This window comes from Pantherophis guttatus, chromosome 8, assembly GCF_059756535.1.
Source record: "Pantherophis guttatus breed Tessera chromosome 8, ASM5975653v1, whole genome shotgun sequence".
Lineage (NCBI taxonomy): Eukaryota > Metazoa > Chordata > Lepidosauria > Squamata > Colubridae > Pantherophis > Pantherophis guttatus.
The window spans coordinates 72,303,229-72,328,713 of record NC_142070.1 but is presented as its reverse complement, the minus strand read 5'-3'; the positions used below and the strand labels follow the sequence as shown (position 1 = coordinate 72,328,713).

The 25,485-nt window shown below is 41.6% G+C and overlaps 1 protein-coding gene across 1 annotated transcript in view; it reads left to right on the top strand.

Annotated features, from left to right (window-relative positions):
• Nucleotides 1-8,502: 8,502 nt before the first annotated feature.
• CHIC2 (cysteine rich hydrophobic domain 2) overlaps nucleotides 8,503-25,485 on the top strand; it is a 30,728-nt gene continuing 13,745 nt past the window's right edge. Inside the window, exon 1 of the mRNA XM_034411315.2 lies at nucleotides 8,503-8,928. Within this exon, the coding sequence (XP_034267206.1) occupies nucleotides 8,810-8,928 (119 nt within the window). The 5' untranslated portion in view covers nucleotides 8,503-8,809. The remainder of the gene's footprint in view (nucleotides 8,929-25,485) is intronic.

The window sequence follows — 25,485 nt, the reverse complement described above, 5'->3', positions numbered from 1 at the left end:
CCGGAAGTGGGGAAATGGGCCACTTCCAGCCTCCAGAGGGCCTCCGGGGGGGGGAGGGACCTTTTTCACCCTCCCCAGGCTCCAAGAAAGCCTCTGGAGCCTGGGGAGGGCGGAAAACAGGCCTACTGGGCCCACCGGTAACTTTTTGGCCATCGTGTGCCAAAAGCGGACGGCGCATGGGGGGGGTCACGCGCACATGTGCAGGGTACGGGGGGGACATTGAATTATGGGTGTAGGCACACACGTGCGCGACCCCCCCTGCTCTGTCCGCTTTTGGCACACGATGGCAAAAAGGTTAGCCATCATTGTCTAATCACTCTAATTTAAGTATCTCTTAAATTAGAGTGTTCAAAGCGGAGAAAGCTTTGTCTCTCACTGAAATCGTGTTTCCATACGGCAAAATTTGACCTGATAGATACAAATGAACATTTTTCAAACAAGAAACTGGACCACCAGAGTCCATTAGAGTCACCAACTCTAATTTGGAACTTAGTTGTAAGTAAGGAGTTGAGAGAACTGGTTAAACGTTGGCATCATCTCTCTGGAACCTCCCAGAATAGCTACCTATTGGAAGTGCTGCAGTAAGAGACTTGTAAGAAGTCTCTCTTACTTGCAGTAAGAGCCTTGGTAGTATAGTGGTCTAAGGCACCCTGTTATTAAGCTGGTTATTAAGACCAGCTGCCTGCAATTACTGCAGGTTCGAATCTCGCCAAGGCTCAAGGTTGACTCAGCCTTCCATCCTTTCTAAGGTAGGTAAATTGAGGACCCAGTTTGTGGGGGCAATAAGCTGACTTTGTATAAATATACAAAAGGATGAAGGCTATTGCTGAGCACATTGTAAGCCGCCCTGAGTCTTCGGAGAAGGGCGGCATATAAATCAAATAAAAAAAAAAAGAGAGAGACAATTGTAAGATAGGACTGAAGAAGATCCTCAAAGATCCCATCCAAGATCCTTCAAACCCTATGACTCTCATCCCTCACCGACTCAGGTGCCAAAGATTTTGGGGTTAACCGGTCAGGCTTGCCTGTGGTCTGCAAACTATCCAAGTTAGATGATTCCAAGAGCCAAGGTTGATGCACCCTAGGAGACCCTGCTGCTCATATAGATAGTTCTCGACCTACGACAGTTCATTTAGTGACCGTTTGAAGTTACAACTTCAAAGGGACAGGACCACTTTTCAAACTTAGGACCGCTGCGTAAAACTCAAATGCTTGGCAACCGACTCCTGTTTATGACGATTGCTGGGGGGCGGGCGGGGGGGTGTCTCACGTGATCCCCTCTTGCGACCTTCTCTCAGAGCAAGGTCAGTGGGGAAGCCAGATTCACATAACAACCTTCTTAGTGACTTACGAACTGCAGGGATTCACTTCGCAAACGTGGGCGAGAAAAGTCGTAAAAAATGGGGGTCAACGCTCACTTAACCAACGTCTCGCTGAGCAACTGAAATTCTGGGCTCAACTATGGTCGTAAGCTGAGGACCACCTGTATTCCCGGAAGGTGGCGGCGGGGAAAAATAGTGGTGGTTTTATTTTTATTTTTTTTTCCAGAAAGTTTGCAAGCCAGTAGTTGTCTCTTCTTCATTGCACTGTACATTCCCCTGATGTGTAGTGTGTGTGTATTTTTGTGTGTGTGTGTGTGCGTGTACACACGCCTGTGCAGCAGCTTGCTCCACCTCCCTTCCATGAGGCCATTCTCCAAGCGTGAAGAAGCCCCCAGAATGTTTTATTGAAAACTCTTCGTTGACTTGTAGCCATCCTTTTTTTTCCCTAAGCGTGGCATTGTGAGATGGCTGCTGTGGCACCTCTTCCCAATCTATCCCCCGATTACTCCATTTCCCCCCCCCTGTAACCAGGCAACACTTTCTGAATACCCCAAAATTGAAAAGAACCGCTTAGTCTTCCAGAAAGTCCTCAATAATAGTAGGGAAAAGAACAAAGATCCAGGAGACAACAAAATGCCACAGGGGTGACTTTTCAAGAGCAATTATCTCTCATTAATCAGAAGAACAGCTGCAATATTAATTTTCTCGCTTTCTTCCTTGCTTTTCAAAGTGTTGTCTCTCCCTCCTCACAGCACTCCCAACATTTGAATCATCACAGATTTTGGGCTTCAGAGAGAAGCCACCGTTTCAGGGGCTGAAAACTACACGGCTGACGCTGAAGAAATAGTCGGAAGCTTTAAGGTTTCGGGGAGGGAATGAGAATGACAATGTTAATCACAACTCTTTTTTCTCTCACTTAAAAAGAGAGAGAGAGAGAGAGAGAGAGGGAGAGGGAGAGGGAGAGAGAGAGAGAGAGAGAGAGAGAGAGAGAGAGAGAGAGAGAGAGAGAGAGAGTGAGTGAGTTGTGGCCCGCCAGCGGCCTGCGCGGATCGTGGCTGATCCCGACGACGAGGAGGCTGATGTGGTGTCGCGCCGGCAGCCTGCGCAGCCGGAGCTCGCGTCGGACAGCGAGGAGGCTGTAGAGGATGTGGTGCCAGAGGCAGAGACTCAGCCAGGGCCTTCAGAACCTCCAGAGGCTCCTTCAAGTGGAGAGAGCGAAGTGGAGGAGCCTCTTCTCAATGCTCGGGCACGCAGGGCTGCCAAAAGGCAGGAGTGGCTACTCAGGAGGAGGAGGTCTCCTTGAGAGTAAGGCTTGAGGATAATTGGCCACTCCCTTAGCCTATTTAAGTCGCACGCCGTTAGTAAGTTTCTTGCTGGAAACAACTTGTAATTATCATCAGAGCATTTTTGGAAAAGTCTTATCGTATCTTGTTTTCTGGGCTGGTTGCCAACCTTTGCCAGACTTTGGTTTATTCTTGCTACTTAATAAATTTGATAAGGACCGTTGGTGTGTGTCTATATCCTCGGGAATCCGGAGCTGGGGCAGAACAGAGAGAGAGAGAGATTTACTTTGGATCAAACCAATTCTTTAGTCTGTAGAGATTCTCAGTCACCCAGGTCATGGTTGTCCCAAAGGTGCTTTTTCAGGAGGCAACTGGAATTTCTGGGTTTTTTTTCTTTTGAAGACGTTTCACTTCTTATCCAAGAAGCTTCTTCAGCTCTGACGGGATGGTGGGGAATGGAAGGATTTATATTCCTTGCAGACAGCTGGTCATTTGCATCCGTTCTTTAGAAGGTCCATGAAGCACTTGGAGGTTTATCTGTGTCCTCCAGGTCACCTGAGTAGCTTACTCCTGGTTCCTGTAGTCTGCAATTTCCGCCCCCACCTCTGGAAATTAATTCCTACTCCCACACCATTCAAAGGGTGCCCATCCCAAATTGTATAGCTAAAAGTCTGTAGAGATTCTCAGTCATCCAGATCATGGCTGTCCCAAAAGACAACCTGGGTTATCTCCCAGAGATAAGGAGAATCCAAGACCTCGGTGCCTTCCGCCGTGCCCTTAAAACTTTCTTTTTTCAGCAAGCCGGGCTGGCTTAATATATTTTTAAACATATTTTTAATTTTTAATTGGTTTGTTATCTTAAATTGGGGCCAAATTAATATATATCCTTTTAACTGTTTTTTTAATGTTTGTATTGTATGTTTTTATCTGGTTGTACACCGCCCTGAGTCCCTCGGGAGAAGTTGCGGTATATAAATTCGAAATAAAATATAATAAAATAAAATAAAAAGTGCTTTTTTTTCAGGAGGCAACTGGACTTTCTTGCTTTTTTTCTTTTGAAGACGTTTCACTTCTTATCAAAGAAGAGCTTGTAGTACAGTGGACTAAAGCACTGTGATTAACATCTGCTGCTTGCAATTACTGCAAGTTCAAATCTCACCAGGCTCAAGGTCGACTCAGCCTTCCATCCTTTCAAAGGTAGGTGAAATGAGGACCCAGATTGTGGGGGCAATAAGCTGACTTTGTAAAAATATACAAAAGTATGAAGGCTATTGCTTAACGCCTTGTAAGCCGCCCTGAGTCTCCGGAGAACGGCGGCATATAAATTAAAGCAAAAAAAAAAAGAAGAAGAAGAAGAAGAAGAAGAAGAAGAAGAAGAAGAAGAAGAAGAAGAAGAAGAAGAAGAAGAAGAAGAAGAAGAAGAAGAAGAAGAAGAAGAAGAAGAAGCAGCTTCAGTTCTGAGGGGATGGTGGGGAATAAAAGGATTTATACTCCTTGCAGACAGATGATAATTTGCATCCTTTTAGAGCTGTGATGGCAAACCTATGGCATGCGTGCCACAGGTGGCATGTGGAGCAATGTCTATGGGCACGCGAGCGTTGCCCCTAGCTCAGCTCCAGAGCACATGCATGTGCTGGCCAGCTGATTTTCAGGCCTTCTGGGCCCTCCAGAAGTCGGGAAACAGGCCGTTTCCGGCCTCCAGAGGGCCTCCAGGGGGATGGGAAAGACTGTTTTCGCCCTCCCCAGGCTCCAAAAAAGCCTCTGGAGCCTGGGGAGGGCAAAAAAACAGGCCTACCGGGCCCACTGTGCCATCGTGTGCCAAAGGCGGGGGAAGCGGAGGGGGGGTTCACGTGTGCATGAATGGGGGGGATGCATTGAATTATGGGTGTGGGCACATGGGCACGTGACCCCGCCCAATACTCCCCACCGCTTTTGGCACACGACGGCAAAAAGGTTAGCCATCACTGTTTTAGAGGGTCCTTGAAGCCCTTGGAGGTTTATCTGTCTCCTCAGGGTCTACTACTACTCATTACTCAGGAGACCCCGAGGACACAGATAAAACCTCCAAGGGCTTCAACAATGTTTGATAACTTTTATTGCCACCGTTGTTAAGTGAACCACTGCGGTCGTTAAGTTGGCAACGTGGTTGTGGAGCGAATCTGGTTTCCCCGTCGACTTTGCTGGTCAGATGGTCGCAAAAGGGATGATTCCGGGATAGTACAACGTTCGTAAATATGAGTCAGTTGTTAAGCATCTGAGCGTAAATCACATGACCATGGGGATGCTGCAACGGCCGTAAGTGTGAAACATGATCATGTCACTTTTTTTCAGCGCCGTTGTAACTTTGAACCGTCACTAAATGAAGTGTTGTAAGTCGAGGACTACCTGTATTATGAAGCACTAACAAAAACTATCTCTTAAACAGGGCCTTTTAAAGACTGAAAAGGCTGGGAATAGAATGCTCATGTCAGCATCCCCTCATACAGACATTCTTCTTGCCTCATCCTATATAAAAATGCAATTTTTCTCCCTTATTTTCTTCCCATTGCAGTTAATATTTTAGTAAATGGGGCAGGGGTGAAATCCAATTTTTTTTTACTACCGGTTTTGTGGACGTGGCTTGGTGGGCGTGGCTTGGTGGGTGTGGCAGGGGAAGGATACTGCAAAATCCCCATTCCCTCCCCACTCCTGAGGATATTGCAAAATCTCCATTCCTACCTGACTCGGGGGCCAACCAGAGGTGGTATTTGCCGGTTTTCCAGAACCTGTCAGAACCTTTGGTGGGAAGGTAACAGCATTCTGTGCGCCTTTGGTATTTAGTCCTGCCGGCCAAATGACCACGGAGACGTCTTCTGACAGCGCTGGCTTTGAAACACCACCCCCTAGAGTCAGGAACGACTAGCATGTATGTGCGAGGCGAACCTTTACCTTTATCTTTAGTCTAGAGAAAAGAAGAACTAGGGGGGGACATGATCAATGGTGGGTTGCCCCTGGTTCGCACCAGTTCTATAGAACTGGTAGTAAAACCGGCGGGAGGCTCCGGCCACCGACCATCTAGGAGTCTCTGGAGGCTGGGCAAAAAACGTCACTTCCTGTCCCACCGGGAGTTGGGAAATGGGCCGTTTCAGGCCTCCAGAGGGCCTCCGAGGGAGTGGGGAAGGCTGTTTTCGCCCTCCCCAGATGCATAGAGAGGATCTAGAGCCAGGTGAGGAAGAAAAACAGGCCTTCCCCACCCACTCCAGGCCCTCCGGAGGCAGGAAACAGCCTGTTTCCCTACTTCTGGTGGGCCCAGAAGGCCCGAAAATCAGCTGGCTGGCGCGCGCATGCACACCAGAGCTGAGCTGGCATGCCCACTGATATGGCTACACGTGCCACCTGTGGCACGTGTGCCATAGGTTCACCATCACTGGTATAGGATCTCCTGCTCGAGCAGGGGGATGGACTAGAAGACCTCCAAGGTCCCTTCCAGCTCTATTCTGATTTATACCTCTTTAACTGTCTGGTTTGGTACCTGTCCCAAACAGGACCAGTACAGACTTCAAGAAAAACCAACTGCAACCAGCCTGCCTTCCATTGAGGATCTGTACACTGCACAAGCCAGAAAGAGGGCTGAAAAAATATCTACAGACCCCTCACATCCGAGACACAAACTGTTTCAACTCCTCCCTTCAGGGCGCCACTACAGAGCGTTGCAAGCCAAAACAACTAGACACAGGGACAGTTTTTTCCCTCGTGCCATGACTCCGCTGAACACCTAATTCCCACAGCACTAAGGATGTTTATCCATGTAGTAGGGCTGCATTGCTATTATCCTTTCCTATTATCTTCTCCTATTGGTATCTTACGATTAAGATTACTTTGTTGTTTGTTGTTTATATGTACACTTAGAGTTTATGCACCAGAGACAAATTCCTTGTGTGTCCAATTACACTTGGCCAATAAAGAATATTGTGTATTATAAACTTGGCTGAGTTGTGCAGTTGCTTCTGCAGAAGTGAAATATATATACTGAGGCAAGATTTCTTAGTTTTAAGATTTCTTAATTTGTCTCTGACCGGCTAATAACATACATGTTAGGACAAAGTTCATTCTTCTTGTTTCCTTTGTAACGTTTGATATCACCAATATAGGATGGGCTATCAAGAGGAATTGTGAGTTTGTGTGATTACAGAATGGTGATGGGAAATTGTCCTACAATATTTGAAAATGAGTCTTCTTGTTATTTTAAGGAGGACTGGAGAATATGAAGTTACAGGGCTTCAGGCAGGGGTGAAATCCAGCAGGTTCTGATAGGTTCTGGAGAACCGGTAGCAGAAATTTTGAGCAGTTCGGAGAACCGGCAAATGCAACCTTTGGCTGGCCCCCGAGTGGGGTGGGAATGGAGATTCTGCAATATCCTTCCTTCCCCAGGGGGAAGGATATTGCAAAATCTCCATTCCCACCCCACTTTGGAGCCAGCCAGAGGTGGTATTTGCCAGTTCTCCAAACTACTCAAAATTCCCGCTACTGGATCTCCAGAACCTGTTTGAACCTGCTGGATTTCACCCCTGCCCTACACTATTTCTGACAGATGGCAGTCTCCTTGAAAGCCTCCAGTGATGATGCTCCCGCAACTTCTGTTCCATGGGCTGATTGTTCTCACTGTCAGAAAATTTCTCTCTCCTTGTTCAGTTTCCATCCATTATTCCTTGTCTGACCTTCAGGTGCTTTGGAAAATAGTTTGACCCCTCCTCCACTTTGTGACAGCTCCTCGAGTTTTTGAACAATGATATCATGTCTCCCCTGGTCCTTCTCTTCACTAGACTAGCCATGATCAGTCCCCTAATGAGAGGTGGGTTTCAGCAGGCTCTAACCAGTTCTGGAGAACCGGTAGCGAAAATTTTGAGTAGTTTGGAGAACCGGTAGTAAAAATTCTGATGGCCCCACCCCCATCTATTCTCTGCCTCCCAAATCCCAGTTGATTGGGAGGAAATGGGGATTTTACAGTATCCTTTCCCTGGAGTGGGGTGAGTGGGAATGGAGATTTTACAGTATTCTTCCTCTGGAGTGGTGAGGGAATGGGGATTTTACAGTATCCTTCCACTGGAGTGGGGAGGGAATGGGGGTTTTGCAGTAACCTTTCCCTGGAGTGGGGTGGGTGGGAATGGATATTTTACAGTATCCTTTCCCTAGAGTGGGGTGGGTGGGAATGGAGATTTTACAGTATCCTTCCTCTGGAGTGGGGAGGGAATGGGGATTTTACAGTATCCTTCCTTTGGAGCGGGGAGGGAATGGGGATTTTGCACTATCCTTCCCCTGGAATGGGGAGGGAATGGGGATTTTACAGTATCCTTCCTCTGGAGTGGGGAGGGAATGGGGATTTTACAGTATCCTTCCTCTGGAGTGGGGAGGGAATGGGGATTTTGCACTATCCTTCCCCTGGAACGGGGTGGGAATGGAGATTTTACAGTATCCTTTCCCTGGAACGGGGTGGGAATGGAGATTTTACAGTATCCTTCCCCCACCAAGCCACGCCCACCAAGCTATGCCACGCCCACAGAACCGGTAGTTTAAAAAAAAATTGAATTCCACCACTGCCCCTAAACATCTTGGCTGCTCTTCTCTGCACTCTAGTTTCTAGAGTCTATACATCATGGACATGGTTAATGATTTCAGTATCTCAGGCCACGGTGAGAATTTTCTGCCCAAAGTGGTTTCCATGCCCACATTCAGCTGCCCCTTTGCCTCGCAAATTACAGATTTTTCTCTCATGCTGGCTGGAGGATTCTGGGAGTTGAAGTCCACAAGCCTTAAAGCTGCCCAGTTTGGAGACCTCTGCTATAAGACACTCAGCCCAACGGACGCGGCAGCCAGCGCATGCGTGCAGGGGCTCTCTCGCGCAGGCCGGCGAGAGAGGCGGGGCTTCTCGACTCCTCCAGCCAGTAGCTGCCGAGGCTTCCGACGACCGGATGTTGTGATTGTGACTGTTCCTGTCCCTCCCCTTCCGGGGGAGCTCGACGGGCGCTTCCTCCCGGCGGTTCTGAGGGAAAAGATTTCAGCGAGTCTTTTTCTTTTTTTTTCTTCTTTTTTTCGGGGCCCGGGCAGCGGCGGCGGCGGCGGTTGTGGTGGCCGCTTGGGCTGACCGTCTCCCTCGCTTGGCTTCCCGGCTCTCTGTCTCTCCTCCGAAGGGGCCTCGGGAAGAGTCACGGTGGCCCGGCCTCGGTCATGGCGGACTTCGACGAGATTTACGAGGAAGAGGAAGACGAGGAGCGGGCCTTGGAGGAGCAGCTGCTGAAGCACTCGCCGGACCCGGTGGTGGTGCGCGGCTCGGGCCATGTGACCGTGTAAGCAAGGGCCGCGGAGAAGGGCGAAGAGGGCGGCGGGCGCTAGAAGGCCGGGCGGGCGAGCCTTCCCGGGGCTGCTGCTGCTCCTCCTCATCCTCATCCCCAGCCGACCTTTCATGCGGCTTCTTTTAATCCGGTTTGAGGAAACCGGCCTCTCCTTTCCACACAAGGCCATCCGTAGTGAAGGACCGCCCGCTAAAAAGGCTCTTCATTCCGTTACAAAAGCCCCCGGAGAAGGAGAGAGAGAGAGAGAGGAAAAAAACCTCTGCATTCCAGAATTTCCCTCATGTTTTTGCCAAGCGATGTTGTTGTTGTTGTTGTTGTTTTTCTTCCTCTTCTTCCCCCTTTTTTCCCTCCGCCGCTTTTAACGATTCCTCCACGAAAGCGGATTGATTCTTTGGGCTGTTTGTTCCTTGTATGCGGGTAGTCCTCGACTTGCGACCCCAGCGGAGCCCCAAAGTTTCTGTTGCTAAGGGAGACGGAAGGGAGGTTTTTGCCCCGCGTGACGCCTTTTTCCCCCCCCTACCTTAGGGTGTAGGGAGATATATATGTGTGTGTTTGAAGCGTGTCTACATGTCTGCTGCCCCATGTTATGATTTTTCCCTACATGTGTGTTGACCCATTTTACAACTTTTCTATGTACATTAGGGTGTGGGCAGATATATGTGTATCTATGAAGCATGCCTACATGTGTGTTGACCCATTTTACAACTTCTTTCTATGTTAAGGTGTAGGGAGATATATGTGTATGTATGTAGTGTGTGCATGTGTGTTGACCCATGTTATGATTTTTCTTTGTACATTAGGGCGTAGGTAGGTATATGTGTATGTATGTAGTGTGGATGTATGTGTTGACCCATTTTACAACTTTTCTATGTACGTTAGGATGTAGGTAGATACATGTGTATGTATGAAGCGTGTCTACTTGTGAGTTGACCCATTTTACAACTTCTTTCTATGTTAAGGTGTAGGGAGATATATGTGTATGTATGTAGTGTGTGCATGTGTATTGACCCATTTTACAACTTTTCTTTGTACGTTAGGGTGTAGGTAGATATATGTGTATGTATGTAGCGTGTCTACAGGTGTGTTGACCCATTTTACAGCTTTTCTTTGTACGTTAGGGCGTAGGGAGATATATATGTATGAAGCATGCCTACATGTGTGTTGACCCATTTTACAGCTTTTCTTTGTACGTTAGGGTGTAGGTAGTTGTATGTGTCTGTATGTAGCGTGTCTACAGGTGTGTTATGTGTGTGTGCACTTTTGAGAGCAGGCGACAGAATTTCATTTTCAATGGGTGCCAGAGGGACCACAGGAAAAAAAATGACAATAAAGTTGTTCTTGTCTTATCTTGCCATGTTTGTTAAGTGAATCACTTCAGTTGTTAAGTTAGTAACATGGTTATTAAGTGAATCTGGCTTCCCCATTGACTTTGTTGGTCAGAAGGTCGCAAAAGGGGATCACATTCTGGGATAGTGCAACCGTCATAAATGTGAGTCAGTTGTTCAACATCTGGGAATAGAATGCTCATGTCAGCATCCCCGCATACATACATTCTTCTTGCTTCATCCTATATAAAAGTGTAATTTTTCTCCATTATTTTCTTCCTAAACTTCATGTTTGCTCATTTTTCTCCATCTCTTCTTTTGAATTACTAAAATCAAACATAAAATACTGTAATTAGAATTTGCTGAATCTTTATCTGTTCCTGTCTTCCACTTTTCCTCTCCTTTGGTTTTAGAGCAGGTAAATCAGATTAGATCAAAATACTGAGTATTGTATTTGCTCCATATGCAATTGGCAATTGGCAATTTATTCAAGTGCATTGTGATGCACAAATATAGAGAATTGTTAGTTGGCATAGGACTTACATTTTTCATATTTCTTGTAGGGATGTTTTGGAGTACAGATAGTCCTCGACTTAAAACCAGTAATTTAACAACCATTCGAAGTTAAAACAGACACCCCTCCCCCCAAATGGTACTTGCAAACTAGATTCGAAGTTCCAATGCTTTCCCTCTCCCTACAGTAATGCAACCACATTTGGAGAACTCAGCAATGGGTCCTCATGACCATGTGCCCTGCGGTCATGTGACTATGATTTATGATTTTTTTTTCTTGCTGGAAACTGACATTTACTTCTAGTTTTGGCAAAAAAAAAGAGGCCATTATAGACAATGCGTTTGCTTAACAACAGCTTCATTGGCTTAAAAATTGCCGCAAAAAACGTAAGATCATGTCAATCACATAGGTGTCTTGACCGATAACAGTCATGACATATGATGAAAATTCCAGGCTCCATTATCCTCATAAGTCACACACTAACTGTACTCTTCAGTAGTATATTAAATCTCACGACCTGAAGGCAAAAGATCCTTTGCTATATGCTATCTTAAAATCCTGGAAAAAGAGTGTTTGGTTTAAGAAATTGCAGATAAGCGTATACAATTTTGCTATTGTATACAAAACATTATTTCATATAGCTAGTGAAGACTCATGTAGTAGATTACAGGATCTAACTTACCTGGGCTGATACCGAAAAAGCTCAGTAGGGTCAGACTGGGCTAGTACTTGGATAAAGACCATTATGAATTTCAGAGTTGTAGATTAAAAAGTTTAAAAAAAAAAAAAAAAAAAGAAGGCAATGCAGAAGTAAATGTCTTCTGTATTGCTGAATCTGTCCATGTTGAATTTATCTTGAAGGAAACTTTACTTAAAATGATTTGAGTCATTTTGTTTAAGATTCAGAGTATATATTACATATACCCATATACACTTGCATTCAAATTATCCTCTGCAAAGCTTTAAGAGTGACCATATGATTTGTCTGATTGTTTAGTTCAGGCCAAGGGAATATTAGATTATACACTACTACTATGCTTGTAAATTGAATTCCTTTTTGGGGTTTTGGTATGTTGTGTATGTTCATTGTGTGGACTTATTTGTAAAAATAATAATAGCAGGATATAAAGAAAAGAAAACAAACAAGCAAACAAGAAATCATAGTGTCTGGGTCAGTAAGGGATGACTAAGGCAGCATATAAAGAATTAAAACAACATAATTAGGACTTGTCAGGTAAAAGAATGCTTGGAATATATAGCAACAGCAATACTATAGCTTTACTATAGTAAAAACTTAATGCTTCTGTTAATCACAGCCTTGACCTACTCATGTAATAACAAGTTTGACCTTTTTTGTAAGGCATGAAGAATTCCCTTTAATATATAGCTTCTAAATAGGACATGCTTGGTTATTTCAACATGATTGCCCTCATTATATGGAATCTGTTTTTTCTTATGAACTTGGACTTATTTCTTGTGGCTTTATTAATATTGTTTCTCATGATCCTTAGCTGAAATACTTTCAGGAAATTAATCAGTGTAAGAAATAGTGCAAAATTATAGATTTAGTGTGAATTGTTTGAAATTATTCTGGAAAATGACTAATTTAAATTATTGATTTAAATCATATTTGCAGTACTTGACAGTTATTGCAAATAAAGTACAATATCTTGCAACTAAATATGCTCTTAATATCTAGGAGCATAGTAAACATTGTAAGCAGCCCATTTACCTGTTGTGTAAAATATTTGTGAAAGTGAGTTTGAGGGATTACCTTAAAATGATTTTCTGTTTTGCTGGGTATATATTCAGTGACTAGTAACATATATCTTTATCTAATTCATTTATTAAAAGTCCAGAAAAATACATGGTTTATATGCAATATGATATTTCATGTGAGAGTTCAGTTCTTAGGGAATGATAACACTGAAAACAATGGTAATAAAAATTTTGAGTAATATATTCCAAAACTAAGTTATCTGCTACTAACTTCAAACTGGAAGTTACTGGGCTGACAAGACAGTGGGCAAAGAGAATGTGAATTATATAATTTCAGTTTTTCAAAATGTACAAGGAGGTTAATAGTGAAAATGGGGAAATCATTTTTTTAATGAAGAAGTAAGAATACCCAGTAATAATAAAATAGTTTGCTCGAATGCTCGCTGAAATAAAAAAAAAACCATCTTAATAGAGTCACAAAATTATGTGAAGGAAGTTTAAGGTTAAAATTACCGTATTTTTCGCACTATAAGATGCACCGGACCATAAGATGCACATTAGCTTTAGAGGAGGAAAACAAGAGAGAAAAAAATCTGCCTCTGCCTCCCAGCATCCATCCGGTATTTATCTGGCTAGTGTCCTTGCAGCAAACAGCCTAGTTAGCTTCAGCACATTATTGCAGCCCTAGCACGTGGCTCATCAGGGCTCCGCTCTGTTGCGCCCACCACTGGTCAACTGAACTGAGCTGCTGCCGCTGCCGGCGGGGAACACTGGAACCTTTGCTGCCGAGCAGCTGATTGGCGGTTGGATTGGCCTCCCGGAATACTGCCGATCAGATGTTCTAGGGGGCGGGGATCGCTGCCGCCCCCTAGAACAGCTGATTGGCGGTATTCTGGGAGGCCAATCCAACCGCCAATCAGCTACTCGGCAGCAAAGGCTCCAGCATTCCCCGAAGCGGCAGTGGTGCCAGGCAGCGGCAGCAAATGCCGCCACCACAGCAACATTCCACCCCCCCAAGCATTCAATCTATAAGACACACACACATTTCTACCCACTTTTGGGGGGGAGAAAAGTGCGTCTTATAATGCTAAAAATACGGTATATTACTTGGATGCAACTGGCCAGGAAGCCTCTCCTGCATCCCAGCAGCTTTTTTCTATTGATTCAAAGACAAGCAATGAGAGCAGATAGGAAGACAGGTTTTCCAAGTGAATAGAATGTTTTTTTACTATGGCCACTGACTAGAATTACAAATAGAAACACATTTAAAGTAAGTCTTCCAGGTGTCATTTTGGGTTTCTAACATAAACTCCAAAATGCGTTTATTTGTAGTTAGAAAAGAACTCACTTTGCCAGAGACCCAGTCATAGGAATTTTTGTTGCAGTGTTTTGCAAGCCAAAAAAGTGTTCATGATAGTAGTCTGACTTTGAGATAACTCAGGTTCATGTCACTTAACTGTGTCAGCCTTATGAAGAATAAATATATTCAACATACCTTCCTAAGGTTAATACCTGAAACTTAATTTCAAAAAAATTAACTTATTGCAAGTGTGTTTTCAAAGGGAATGCTACCCCAATTTAAAAAGTCTGAAATACTGTTCTCTGATTCAGTTTCCACAAAAAGTTTGGTCTGTTAGCCACAGCATCTTTTGTTGATGCCAGAAATTATTCAGATCCTGGATACACTTGGTAGCTTGTGAAAAATGGGAAGAATAGACTACTAGTTCTTGATGACATTCTTTAGCAATAATTGTCTGGTTCAGGCTGTTCAAGCAGATATTTATAAGTTAGAATTTATTTATGTATTTATTCAACTTATATGTCATCCATCTCACTAGGTGGCTTATAATCATTATGGGTTTGAAGCCCTGCTCTTTCACATTTGAAGTGGACAGTTTTTATTATTTTGGATGTACTGTTTGTTGAGCTGAATAAAATCCTTGATTATATGTGTTTTGTAGTTGAGTAGTTGTCCAACTTTCTAGGGGTGGAAATGCTTAAATATCCTAAATATCTATTACTAGAATACTTGCTCTTTTTATCTACCCTGATAATTTTTGCAAAGTGTATTGCAAACCAGGATCTTTTTTTAAACTTGTATTTACTATATTTGACATAATAGCCCCTTCCTTTTACTACCCTATCACTGCTTTATTGTCTTGGAGCACAACTGTTTGTTTATGTGACACTTAACTATTCTTACGTCTCCATGGGATGCAAATAGATACCAGAGAAATTCTCTTATACTGTTCCATAGCATGGTTATCTTCTGGACATTTGGTCAAAAGGAATGATAAAGCTTGCCACAAATTCTTCCTGCAAAAAGGAAATATAAAGAGAAGTGAATATAAACAATATAAAGGTTTTGTACTGTATCCATGTTATGCATTTGTACTGTTCTGTCCAACACTAATTGGGTATATAAATATTTCTTATTTTTTCTCCAACAAATATATGTCTTGATTCTTTGAAGTTGCCATGGAGGAAAATATATTGAAGACCTGAAAAATACTTTTTTAATTGAAGCCCTACTTCAATTTTCTTAAGAATAGATATCACATACCATTTTTCATATAAGATTTTCTATTACTAATGTTGTATAATTAATCATGATGCTTGTTTTTAGTGGGTAAGGAAATTTTGAATTATAAGATTATCGGAACCAGGTCATCCCTAGAATCGAGTTTCAGCGTTGGCTGAGAATAGGTATAAACTGTAAGCATATGCTAGTTGTGTACTTCGCTGTTGATATAAAATGTAACATTTGTCTTCAGGGGGATTTGTCCTTAGGATATCTTTTAAAAGTCATTTATAAACTAAACGGTTCCTTATAAATTGTTGGGATATCCTTTGGGCTTATTTATTTCTTTAACAACTTTCGATTGAAAAAGTTTCTCCAGAATGACCTGTAATGATGACATCTTTTCCCTCAACCTTACAGCCAAGATGACCGGTGAAAACTTTAAAAGGCACCGAGAAGGAAGAGAAGGCGGCAATGTTTTTAGTTACCAAGTTCTTGTAGCAATCAGCTTAAGCGGCCTGGCTCTGGTCTCGCAGTGCAGGCAGTCCTCCTTTTTTCCTATCCTCCCTCCGGTAAAGCTTTATGACGTGGCGGCTGCCAGGAGACTGTTGCTGGAGAGGAGCTGGCTGCTCTGTAAGACTGGTATACGGTGGCACAGTTTCCCTTATTGCAGCCTCGTAGATTAGCAGCTGCAAGGTTTTATCACCAAGTCTGCTTAACCTCTTCGATTGCTTAGCATTCTGCATCACAGTGCTGCTGTAATTTTCTATAAGCAAGGTCTTACTCAAATTCGCAGTGTCTCCTGTTATGGCTTAGTCCTTGTACCCTCTTCTTGCAGTATAAATTGTACCATTTTAGCAGATTCTAGAAAGGTAATGGTAAAGGCTTACTGGAAGTAAAGTATGCATACATGTATCTTGCAACATATAAAAAAATTGCAAATTGGGGACTTTTGGGGACTGCAGTCCACCTCATGAAAATAGAGGTTTTGTTTTCATCTGGCAAAAGTTTACACACATACACCAGAAGCTGTGGAATGTTTCATATTTCATGCCTTTGAGCCATGCTGTTTAGTCTGCAAGACAGTTTTGCGAAGCTCAAACGTGTGTGAAATAAGTGCAGCAAGCACATACAATAGTAATCTTGGCCACATTACATTTTTCTAGCTGTCTAATGTTACTTTAACATGTATGGCAAGAAAATGGCTTTTCCCCCTTTCAATGGAGATCCTTTTGCAGAATAGGAGTTTGTTAACAGATAACACAGTTCAAAGAAACAAAAGTAAATAAGAAATATAACTGCATGTGTTATATGTATAGCACTACATATAGGTTAAAATTATACCCGGTAACTATTAGAATTACTTCTGATAATTTACTTCAAAATAATTTTTTAAAATTTCATGCTTATTGCTTTTTAATTAAAAGAAAAAAAAGAAGAAAACATGATGGAGACACATAAATTAACAAAGAAAAGGGGAAATGCATTAAAAATGCTTGAACAAAAAATAAAAGAAATATAGCATCCATCAGACCTTCCCCAGACTCCAGAACTGGCCCAAGTTCCTCCCTAACCTCCTCATCATCCGAGTCTGCTGCCAGTTTTGCTGGCAGCTGGCAAGCCACAACACTTAAGACTGTATGTGTGTGCTTGTTTGTAGCTAGAATGGGGGAGGGTCCCTTTATAGACTAGATTCATAGATTGGAAAGTTGTTCCACTGTTGAAATGTTAGGCCAAGTTACAGTTGAATAAATCATGGTAAACCTTTTATGAAGATGTGAATTGGATAAATTTGATTAAGATGCTGTACAATCATATAGATGTTCACTGAAAAGTAAGTCATACTAAGTTCATTAAAGCATATGTAGCTTTCCTTTAGATGCAATTGCTTTTTAGAATTTTTTTTACCATAAGGTATGAAACATAAGCAGAAAAATAACATTGTGGGCTTGTAACATGGAGTTAATAGTGCTTGTAATGTAGGAAGTAAGGCTGTACTGTTATTCAGCACAAACCGAAAACAAAATGGCACAATTTGGAGTGATTGTTAACTCAGTGGACGGTAATAGAGTTGTCAATCTTACCCTTTGATAATAAGTTACTTGAAAGCTTAATGTACTATATAGAAATGCAGCATGATGTGCCCCTGATAAGCGGGAAAAAAGAAACTAAACATGATCATTTAGTGCTTGTTAGCTTTGATGTATAGGACTATTGGATTCAGTGATTTACTAATCTGCTCTCAAATTGAGTGAACTTTGTAATAAAATAAATATTGTTGTTCATAGCACCCAATGTGATATGAATGTGGAGACAAGAATCAATCTTAATTTGACTATCACTTCACTGTGTCCCATCATCTATCCTTAGAATTTGTAATAGCTTATATCTTTGATTGGCTTAGGGACAGTGTTTTGTTTTATGAAAAGATCTATCTATCTATTTATCTATCTATCTATCTATCTATCTATCTATCTATCTATCTATCTATCTATCTATCTATTTATCCATCCATCCATCCATCCATCCATCCATCCATCCATCCATCCCATTGTCCAAAGCGAATCTGGGTGGCTTACAATATAATAAAAGTCCAAATACGAAAACATTAAAGAACATGAACAGGAATTGGATAAAACCAGGAACAACGTACACGAGCGTATATTTTATAGCATGATCGCATAGCACTAAATTACAATGTACGTTTACTGAATGAGTAAAATATTGCTGTGCAAATAATGTAGCCTCCCTAGCCAATTTGAACTAGTGGTTAAGGCACCAGCCAAGAAATTGGGAGATTGTGAGTTTTAGTCCCTTAGGTATGAAAGCCAGATGAGTGATTTTGGCTCAGTCTCCCTCAGCTCAACCTACCTCACAGAGTTGTTGGGAGGAAAATAAGAAGGGATATTAAGTGTACTTGACTTGAGTTATTTATAAAAAAAATAAAAGGTGGGATGAAAGCAAATAAATCAAAATCTTTTGTTAGTATACAGCTCTAAATGCTTTGTGAAAGTAAAGCAATTATGAAATTAGTGATTGGGAATTCATGTAAACAGTTTCATTTACTTGGGGATAATTCCTTTCAATCAAACTCCGCAGCTTATTCTATTGTTGGCTGCAGTGGGAAAAAGTAGATGGGGGTTAGAACAATTTGCGAGGGGACAATGGATGGAGCGGCAGTAATAAGATCCTGAGAACTCCATTTCTCTCATTCACATGCCTCATTCATTCTTCTTCCTCTCAAGCACAAATTATTTCTGAAGTAGATCTTGGTCAAATGTTTCAAAGAATGCAGTTTATTTGACTTTTCTCCTTTCTTTTTTTCCTCAAACCCCCCCTCCCCCTTTCCTCGAATTCATTCAGACTGAATTACGGTAATCTAAAAAAAAAAGCAAGAGAAATGGGAGATAGACAGGTGTTTGCAAGAGACTGGAAAACTAACAGTAAAGCATAATTATAATATCTTTCTGAAGGATGCTACACAGCTCTGTCATTCAGTTTGGCTTTCTGAACTCATGTGCTCTTTGGCTGTTCTTCTTTCATACTCTATATAACAGTGACAACAAATGATCTATGTGGATGTTTTTATGAAGGAGTGACCACAGTAGCTAAAGCCTCTTTCTGAAAGTTCATGGTTGTGTGTACCTCTGTGTACTTATTCTGAAACCTGACTCTTCAGTTCTTTGTAAGGTCTTCAACACAACTTCTTGTAAGAGAGGAATCAGTGCAATTCTTAAACAATCTGCATAGTGTTTTGCATCTCTCTTCAGTTTCCGATTCCTTTTCTTTTAGTCTCATTTGTTTCTATCATATCCAATTCATTGTTACCTTTGATTATTTCTAGCTTGCTTGGAAGTTCTCATTTCGGATTAAAAATAGATCTTATTTTTTTTTCTTATTATTTGCTAACATTCTGGACTGAAATTTTTTTTACGGTCTTTTCCTATTTGATTATGGAACTCTGGGTTGAGTCATCATACATGCCTCTTATTGCCAAAGGCTATTGTCCTCTACCTTTCCCTGGGTAGCATGACAGCTTGCTTTGAAAGCATTTGAATCTCTTCTCCTTTGCAATGCTAGCAGTTATCTCATCTCCTGCTTTTGAGTTTTTCCATGCAGAACTGTTATCTATTCCATATTCTCTCAGGTTCTCTTTCATATAAGTTTAATGCAGGAAATAAGGTAGTAAGATCTTTTTTGCCAATGCTGTGAGCAACGTACTTGCAGGCCTTACACATCACTGGATGGATAACACTGGAATCACATCTTCATATAAATAAATAAAAGGGAAATACCACTCACCATCATCACAAAATCTCCAGAATTTTAAAGCCTACAAACTTGAAATTTGCCACGTATGTTCCTCTTGGCTTCTAGGTGCTCATTAAGAAAGGATTTTTTGAAATGACAATCAGAGCATTTGTATTTCCTATATTATGATTAACAGATTAATGCAAAACACAAGCAGAGGAGAGGAGTTTCAGTTTCAGTTTTACTTTCACAGCAGCAAGCAGCTTTACTACAGAACAGTTGAGCTAAGCCACTGCCAAGCTCCTTCCTGTCTGTTCTTGCTCACACAGCAAATACTGTTTCACTTTCCAAACAGCTCCCTGCTAAGGAGTTCTACTTCCTCTCCCCACCTGAAAAGAAATATGTTCCAAATGCAAAACACAAACAGAGGAGAGGAGTTTCAATTTCAGTTTTACTTTCACAGCAGCAAGCAGAGGATAGGATAGGGTAGGGGAGTCTTCTGTGGGGCAAGCCTGAGGGAGAGAAGGGAATAGGATAGAAGACGTTTCTGTAGGGCAAGGCTGAGGGAGAGAAGGGGGATAGGATAGGATAGGCTTCTGTGGGACAAGGCTGAGGGAAAGAAGGGGAGAGGAGAGGCCGATCATAACTACTCATTAATTTTCAAGCTGTAAGTGTCGATTTATCAAGCCCAGTCACATAGTTTCATAGCGGAGCACGGGTGTTCAGCTAGTAAACTCAATAATAGGGAATAGAAAATACAATGTTCAATCTAATCATCCAGGTTGCATCTGTGTGAAGATTGGGGAATATACCATAAATTACTTGTGTCAAATATGTAGACTGAATTTTAAAAAGATAGAATATTCAACAGATGTTGAATAGATCTTGGAGGGAGATGGGTGGTTAAGAAATAGAATACATAGATAGATAGATAGATAGATAGATAGATAGATAGATAGATAGATAGATAGATAGATAGATACATACATACATACATACATACATACATACATACATACATACATACATACATAATTGCATTGCATTGCATTTCAAGTTTATTTTAAGACCAGTTAGCCTTTTAAACACATACATCTTTTTTAAAATGAAAAATAGGGGTTTTTAAACTGATTGATGTATATTACCCTGTTTCCCCCAAAATAAGACATCCCCTGATAATAAGCCCAATCAGGCTTTTGAGCGCATGGCAATAAGGCCAAGCGCTTATTTCAGGGTTCAAAAAAATATAAGACAGGGTCTTTTTTTCAGGGAAACGCGGTAGTACCTACTGTAGAAGCTTTTAATACTTCATTAGTGACACATGAGTTGCACCATATATTCAAAACTTGGAAGGCACCTGAGCCTCAGTTCTTACAGCATGAAATTGCTTATTGTCCTTAAGAGCAGTAGTTACACAGGGAGTCTGAAGATGAAAACAAAAATCATAATAAAAATAATGACATGGTAAATGCAGCCCCAGTTCCTGAAGCCTTGCGCTCATATTTTCGGGTTTTGTAAAGTACTTATCATCGTTCCTATGTTCTTATTCTCAGCACGGGACTTATTAGTGGCTAATTATCAGGCCATCATGGTTCATTATGAATCTTTTATTATGGTATAATCTCTTCTCCACAGTTAATTGTGTTCATGGGAGCAAAAGGTCAGCCTTTTTTGCCTACTAGAAAAAGGGAGGTCAAGATGAGAGAATAACACATGCCCCAAAAGCTTAAGATACTTGGAATGAAGTCGCTTGACCTTGCTGAGTCACTTTGGGTTAAGGATGACATGATTACTTCCAGAACCTCTCCTGAAGTTCCTGGGTTTCCTTCTTCTCTTCTTTAGACACTTCCTTCATAAGTCTGGTTAACAGCCTGAGTGGATGGATATTATTTAAAATTGGGTTTACTTTATGGAGTTTTGAAAGGAATATAAACTGTACAGTTCCAATTGTAACACTTTTCATCTTAACATTTTAAAGATTCTTCCTTGTCTGTGTCTACCCCATAAAAATTATAAAGGTGAAGGACAGCTGTGGGTGGGCAATGAAAAGAAATGTTCCCACACATTTATCAGTGCCGTAGTAACTTTGAACAGTCACTAAATGAATGATTGTAAGTTAAGGACTCCCTGTATATTAGGACTCAACCATCTAAGTGTACTATTATTCGGGAATAAAATACCCAGGAGAACTTTAGATTACAGGTTGTCCTCCATTTACGACCACAACGGAGCCCAGAATTTATGTTGCTAAGTGAGAAATTGGCTAAGTGAATTTTGCCCCATTTTACAACTTTTCTTGCCACATTTGTTAAGTAAATCACTGCAGTTGTTAAATTAATAACACCGTTGTTAAGTGAATCTGGCTTCCCCATTGACTTTGCTTGTCAGAAGTTCGCAAAAGGGGATCACATGACCCCGAGACATGTCAACTGTCATAAATGTGAGTCACTTGCTGTGTCTGAATTTGCATCACATGACCATGGGGACACTGCAACAGTCATAAGTGACAAATGGTCATAAGTCAACTTTTTCAGTGCCGTCGTAACTTTGAATGGTCACTAAACGAACTGTTGGAAATGGAGGACTACCTGTATTTATAGGTACGTATGGGAATATTTTTGGGTGAGCTAATCTGAGACATACAATAATCCCAGACTTCTGAAAGTTATAAAGGAGATAGAGCTGTATTCTGAGCGGGACTTCAAGCTAATAAAAATTGGATAGAAAATGGAGTTGCAAGTACTCCTGGTTTCCTTCTCAGTGGAGAAGCCTGTTTTGTCAACACAAGTATGCTAGGCACATGTTGGGAAATTGTACTTAAGTTAGCAGGTGTTGATCACATGCTTAGCGAAGCAAGATTTCTTATCCAATGTTCCTTTTATAGAATGGCTTAAATCATTTATTTCTGCTTTCTTCTTTGTGGTGCATCGTCGTAGAATGCAGCACTACAAAAGTAAATAAATCAAAGGCACTCTACATATTTATAGAAGTGCTTGTGAAGTGTAGCAGTGTATATTGGTAGATGTATAACATTTTAGCGTAGCATCAAAACATCATCGAGCAAATGCAGCTATATTAAAGCCAGTAAAGCCATTAATTTAAACCATTGTTGATTCCTGGCCGTTAGGCATCCTTAATGGCCCGATCTTAACAAAAGGACCTGCTTGAGTAACTGTTTCTATTGCTTTCCTAGAGGCGAGCAATGATGGGACCATCCAGATTTTTGGTAGAAGGCTATTCTATAGAATAGATGCTACCAGAAAAACATGGTCATCATATAGCTGCCTCCTCCATCCTGCTGGTTACTGCTTTGCTTGAGACTATTGCTCAAGGCTCAACTCTTTCAATCAGTAAGATTATATATCTGTTGAGGTGGTGAGGAAAAAAGTATTTTCAATTTGAGCTTTACTCTGGATGTCCCAAAGGTGCTTTTTCAGGAGGCAACTGGACTTTCTTGAGTTTTTTTTAAAGATGTTTCGCTTCTCATCCAAGAAGCTTCTTCAGCTCTGACAGGATAGTGGGGAATGGAAGGATTTATATTCCTTGCAGACAGCTGGTCATTTGCATCCTTTTAGAGGGTTGTTGAGCACTTGGAGATTTATCTGTGTCCTCAGGGTCACCTGAATGGTGCTCCTGGTTCCCGTAATCTGCAATTTTTTCTCTGGAAAGCTATTCCTACAAACTTTTAGCTATACAATTTGGGATGAACACTGTTTGAGTGGTGTGGGAGTGCTGAAGAAGACTCCTGTGAGTCCCTTGGACAGCAAGGCGATCCAACCGGTCAACCCTGACTGCTCTTTAGAAGGCCAGATCCTGAAGATGAAACTCAAATATTTTGACCACCTAATGAGAAGGAAGGACTCACTGGAGAAGAGCCTCATGCTAGGAAAGATTGAGGGCAAAAGAAGAAGGGGATGGCAGAGAACGAGGTGGCTGGATGGAGTCACTGAAGCAGTCGGCATGAGCTTAAATGGACTCCAGAGGATGGTAGAGGACAGGAAGGCCTGGAGGAATGTTGTCTATGGGGTTGTGATGGTCAGACACAGTTTCACAACTAACAACAACAACAAAAGGAATTGCCATGGCCAACTCACCGCGGGACAAGAGTTACACTAATATCAAAGAAATGGTGGAATAGAATCATTAAAGGATGCAAAAAGAGGGACAAAATGAACTCTGAATGATAAAAATTAAAATAATGTTAAAATAATTTTAAATACTTAAATTGAATTGTTGAATTGTTCCACAATGTCTTGTCCTGCGGTGAGTTGGCTGCGGCAAGATGGCCATGATGAGTTGGTCACAGCGAGTTAGCTGCGCCAAGTTGTCCTGTTCCTCTCCTTCCTACAGCCCTGTTACTCTGTTTTGATTTCCCGTCCACAGACTTAACCAGACCGAAAACTGCTTAGTTGCCAAGATTGTGCAAGGTTGACTAGGTGCATCCACCTGTTGAGACAGGTGCAGCAAACCCAGGCAAACTTAGTAATTAGAAATGTAGCTGGCTGGATGAGATTTCAAATCGCCACATAATTTGGTGGAATATGGAAAGTTATTTATGAGTAAAGGGACATATAACAGCATCCCTGCAAGGATGAGGTTTGGATGAAAACATTACTTTCCAACAGATGGAAGTCCTGAAGCTCTACAGAGGTTCTGACATCTTATATCTTATATATTCCTTGACTTCAGTTAGTGGGAAGTTGCTGTGAGAAATGGTTATGCGACGATTGTTCATGAAATGGAATCCTGCTATGAGTACGCATTATTCTGCTTTAAGCAACACACTGTGATGTAATTCTTGACTGCTGAATTAGAATTCACTGCCAGATACATATGGTTTATGGTAATGATTGTGTTGACGTGAGTCTTGATGTAAACATGAGAACTGGGAAGAGCTTGCTTGATGTGATCAAGAACGAAGCGGCAACGAGTTGCACATAAGAAAGATTGAGGCAGAGGCTAAGTGCAATTCAGCAAAGGGTCATTGTTGTCAAGTTTGGCATTTCACAAGAATGTATGGGTAACATTATTGATCTTCAGCATCAGAAGGCTTGGGCAAGATGGGCTCCTCACATACTGATGGCAGAAACGAAACCCTCAAGAGCTGGAATTTGCCATCAGTTGTCACATTTATGAGAATGAAGATGGGAAATCATTACCATCCAGAAACTAAGTGCCTGCCCTTGGAATATCATCGCAAAGTTTCCTCTGTAGAAAAAGATTCAAAACCTGGGATGTTCTTGAACCTGGCAGCTCAGAGCATCATACCTCAACACTCAAAACTTTGAAACAATGACTAAGGATAATTTTGAGGCACAAGAAGAAAACTTTGCTGCAACGTGGTAATGCTAGGCCTCAGACCTCATGAACCAGGTTGAATCTCATCCTCTTACCACACAAGTCTATCCTTAGCCACATGGATTTTCTACCCTTTTCCAGAATTGGAAGAACGCCTTCAAGGGCATTTGTTTGACTGAAATGGTTGACCTGGTTGAAGGAACAAAAATATGAAGTTCTTTCATGATGCCTCTTAAGAAATCTGTCCAGCATTGGCAAAATTGTGTGGAAAATGGTGATGATTATGGGTAGAAAGAAATACAGATGACCTAAATTTTCATTTCAATTCATTGAAATACTTTTATTTACATTAAATATAACTATTTTATTTATTTTATTTATTTATTTTATTCGGCTTATATGCCGCCCTATCTCACAATGGACTCAGGGCGGCTCACAACAATAAAACACAATAAAGCCACAATAAAGCCACAATAAAAATAGAGACTAAAATCTAAAAAATTTAAAATTAACCCATTAAAACCCTAAAACCCCGTCATCAGACCAGGTCAAGGGATTTGAAAAGCCAAGTTTTTAATTCCCGGCGGAACTAAATATGACGATGGAAGCATTACGTTTCATTCAACCCCACTTCTCTCTGTGCACATGGTATATATTGACATGTATGATGCTGTCTATTTTGACAACTAATTTTGAAAACTAATGGTCTAATGATCTGTAAATAAAAAACTGGTTGCTGAAGAATAATTCTTCAGCAACTGATTGGAGCCAGCATAAAATGAAGCACTGATCTATTCTACTGGAATAGCTCTCAGATACTGCCATCAGGAATCTAACCACTGATCTTAAAGGACAGAGTAATCCACATGAGAATAAGTGGTCCTTTAATAACTAAATCATTCAGTTAAGTAACCAAACTATTC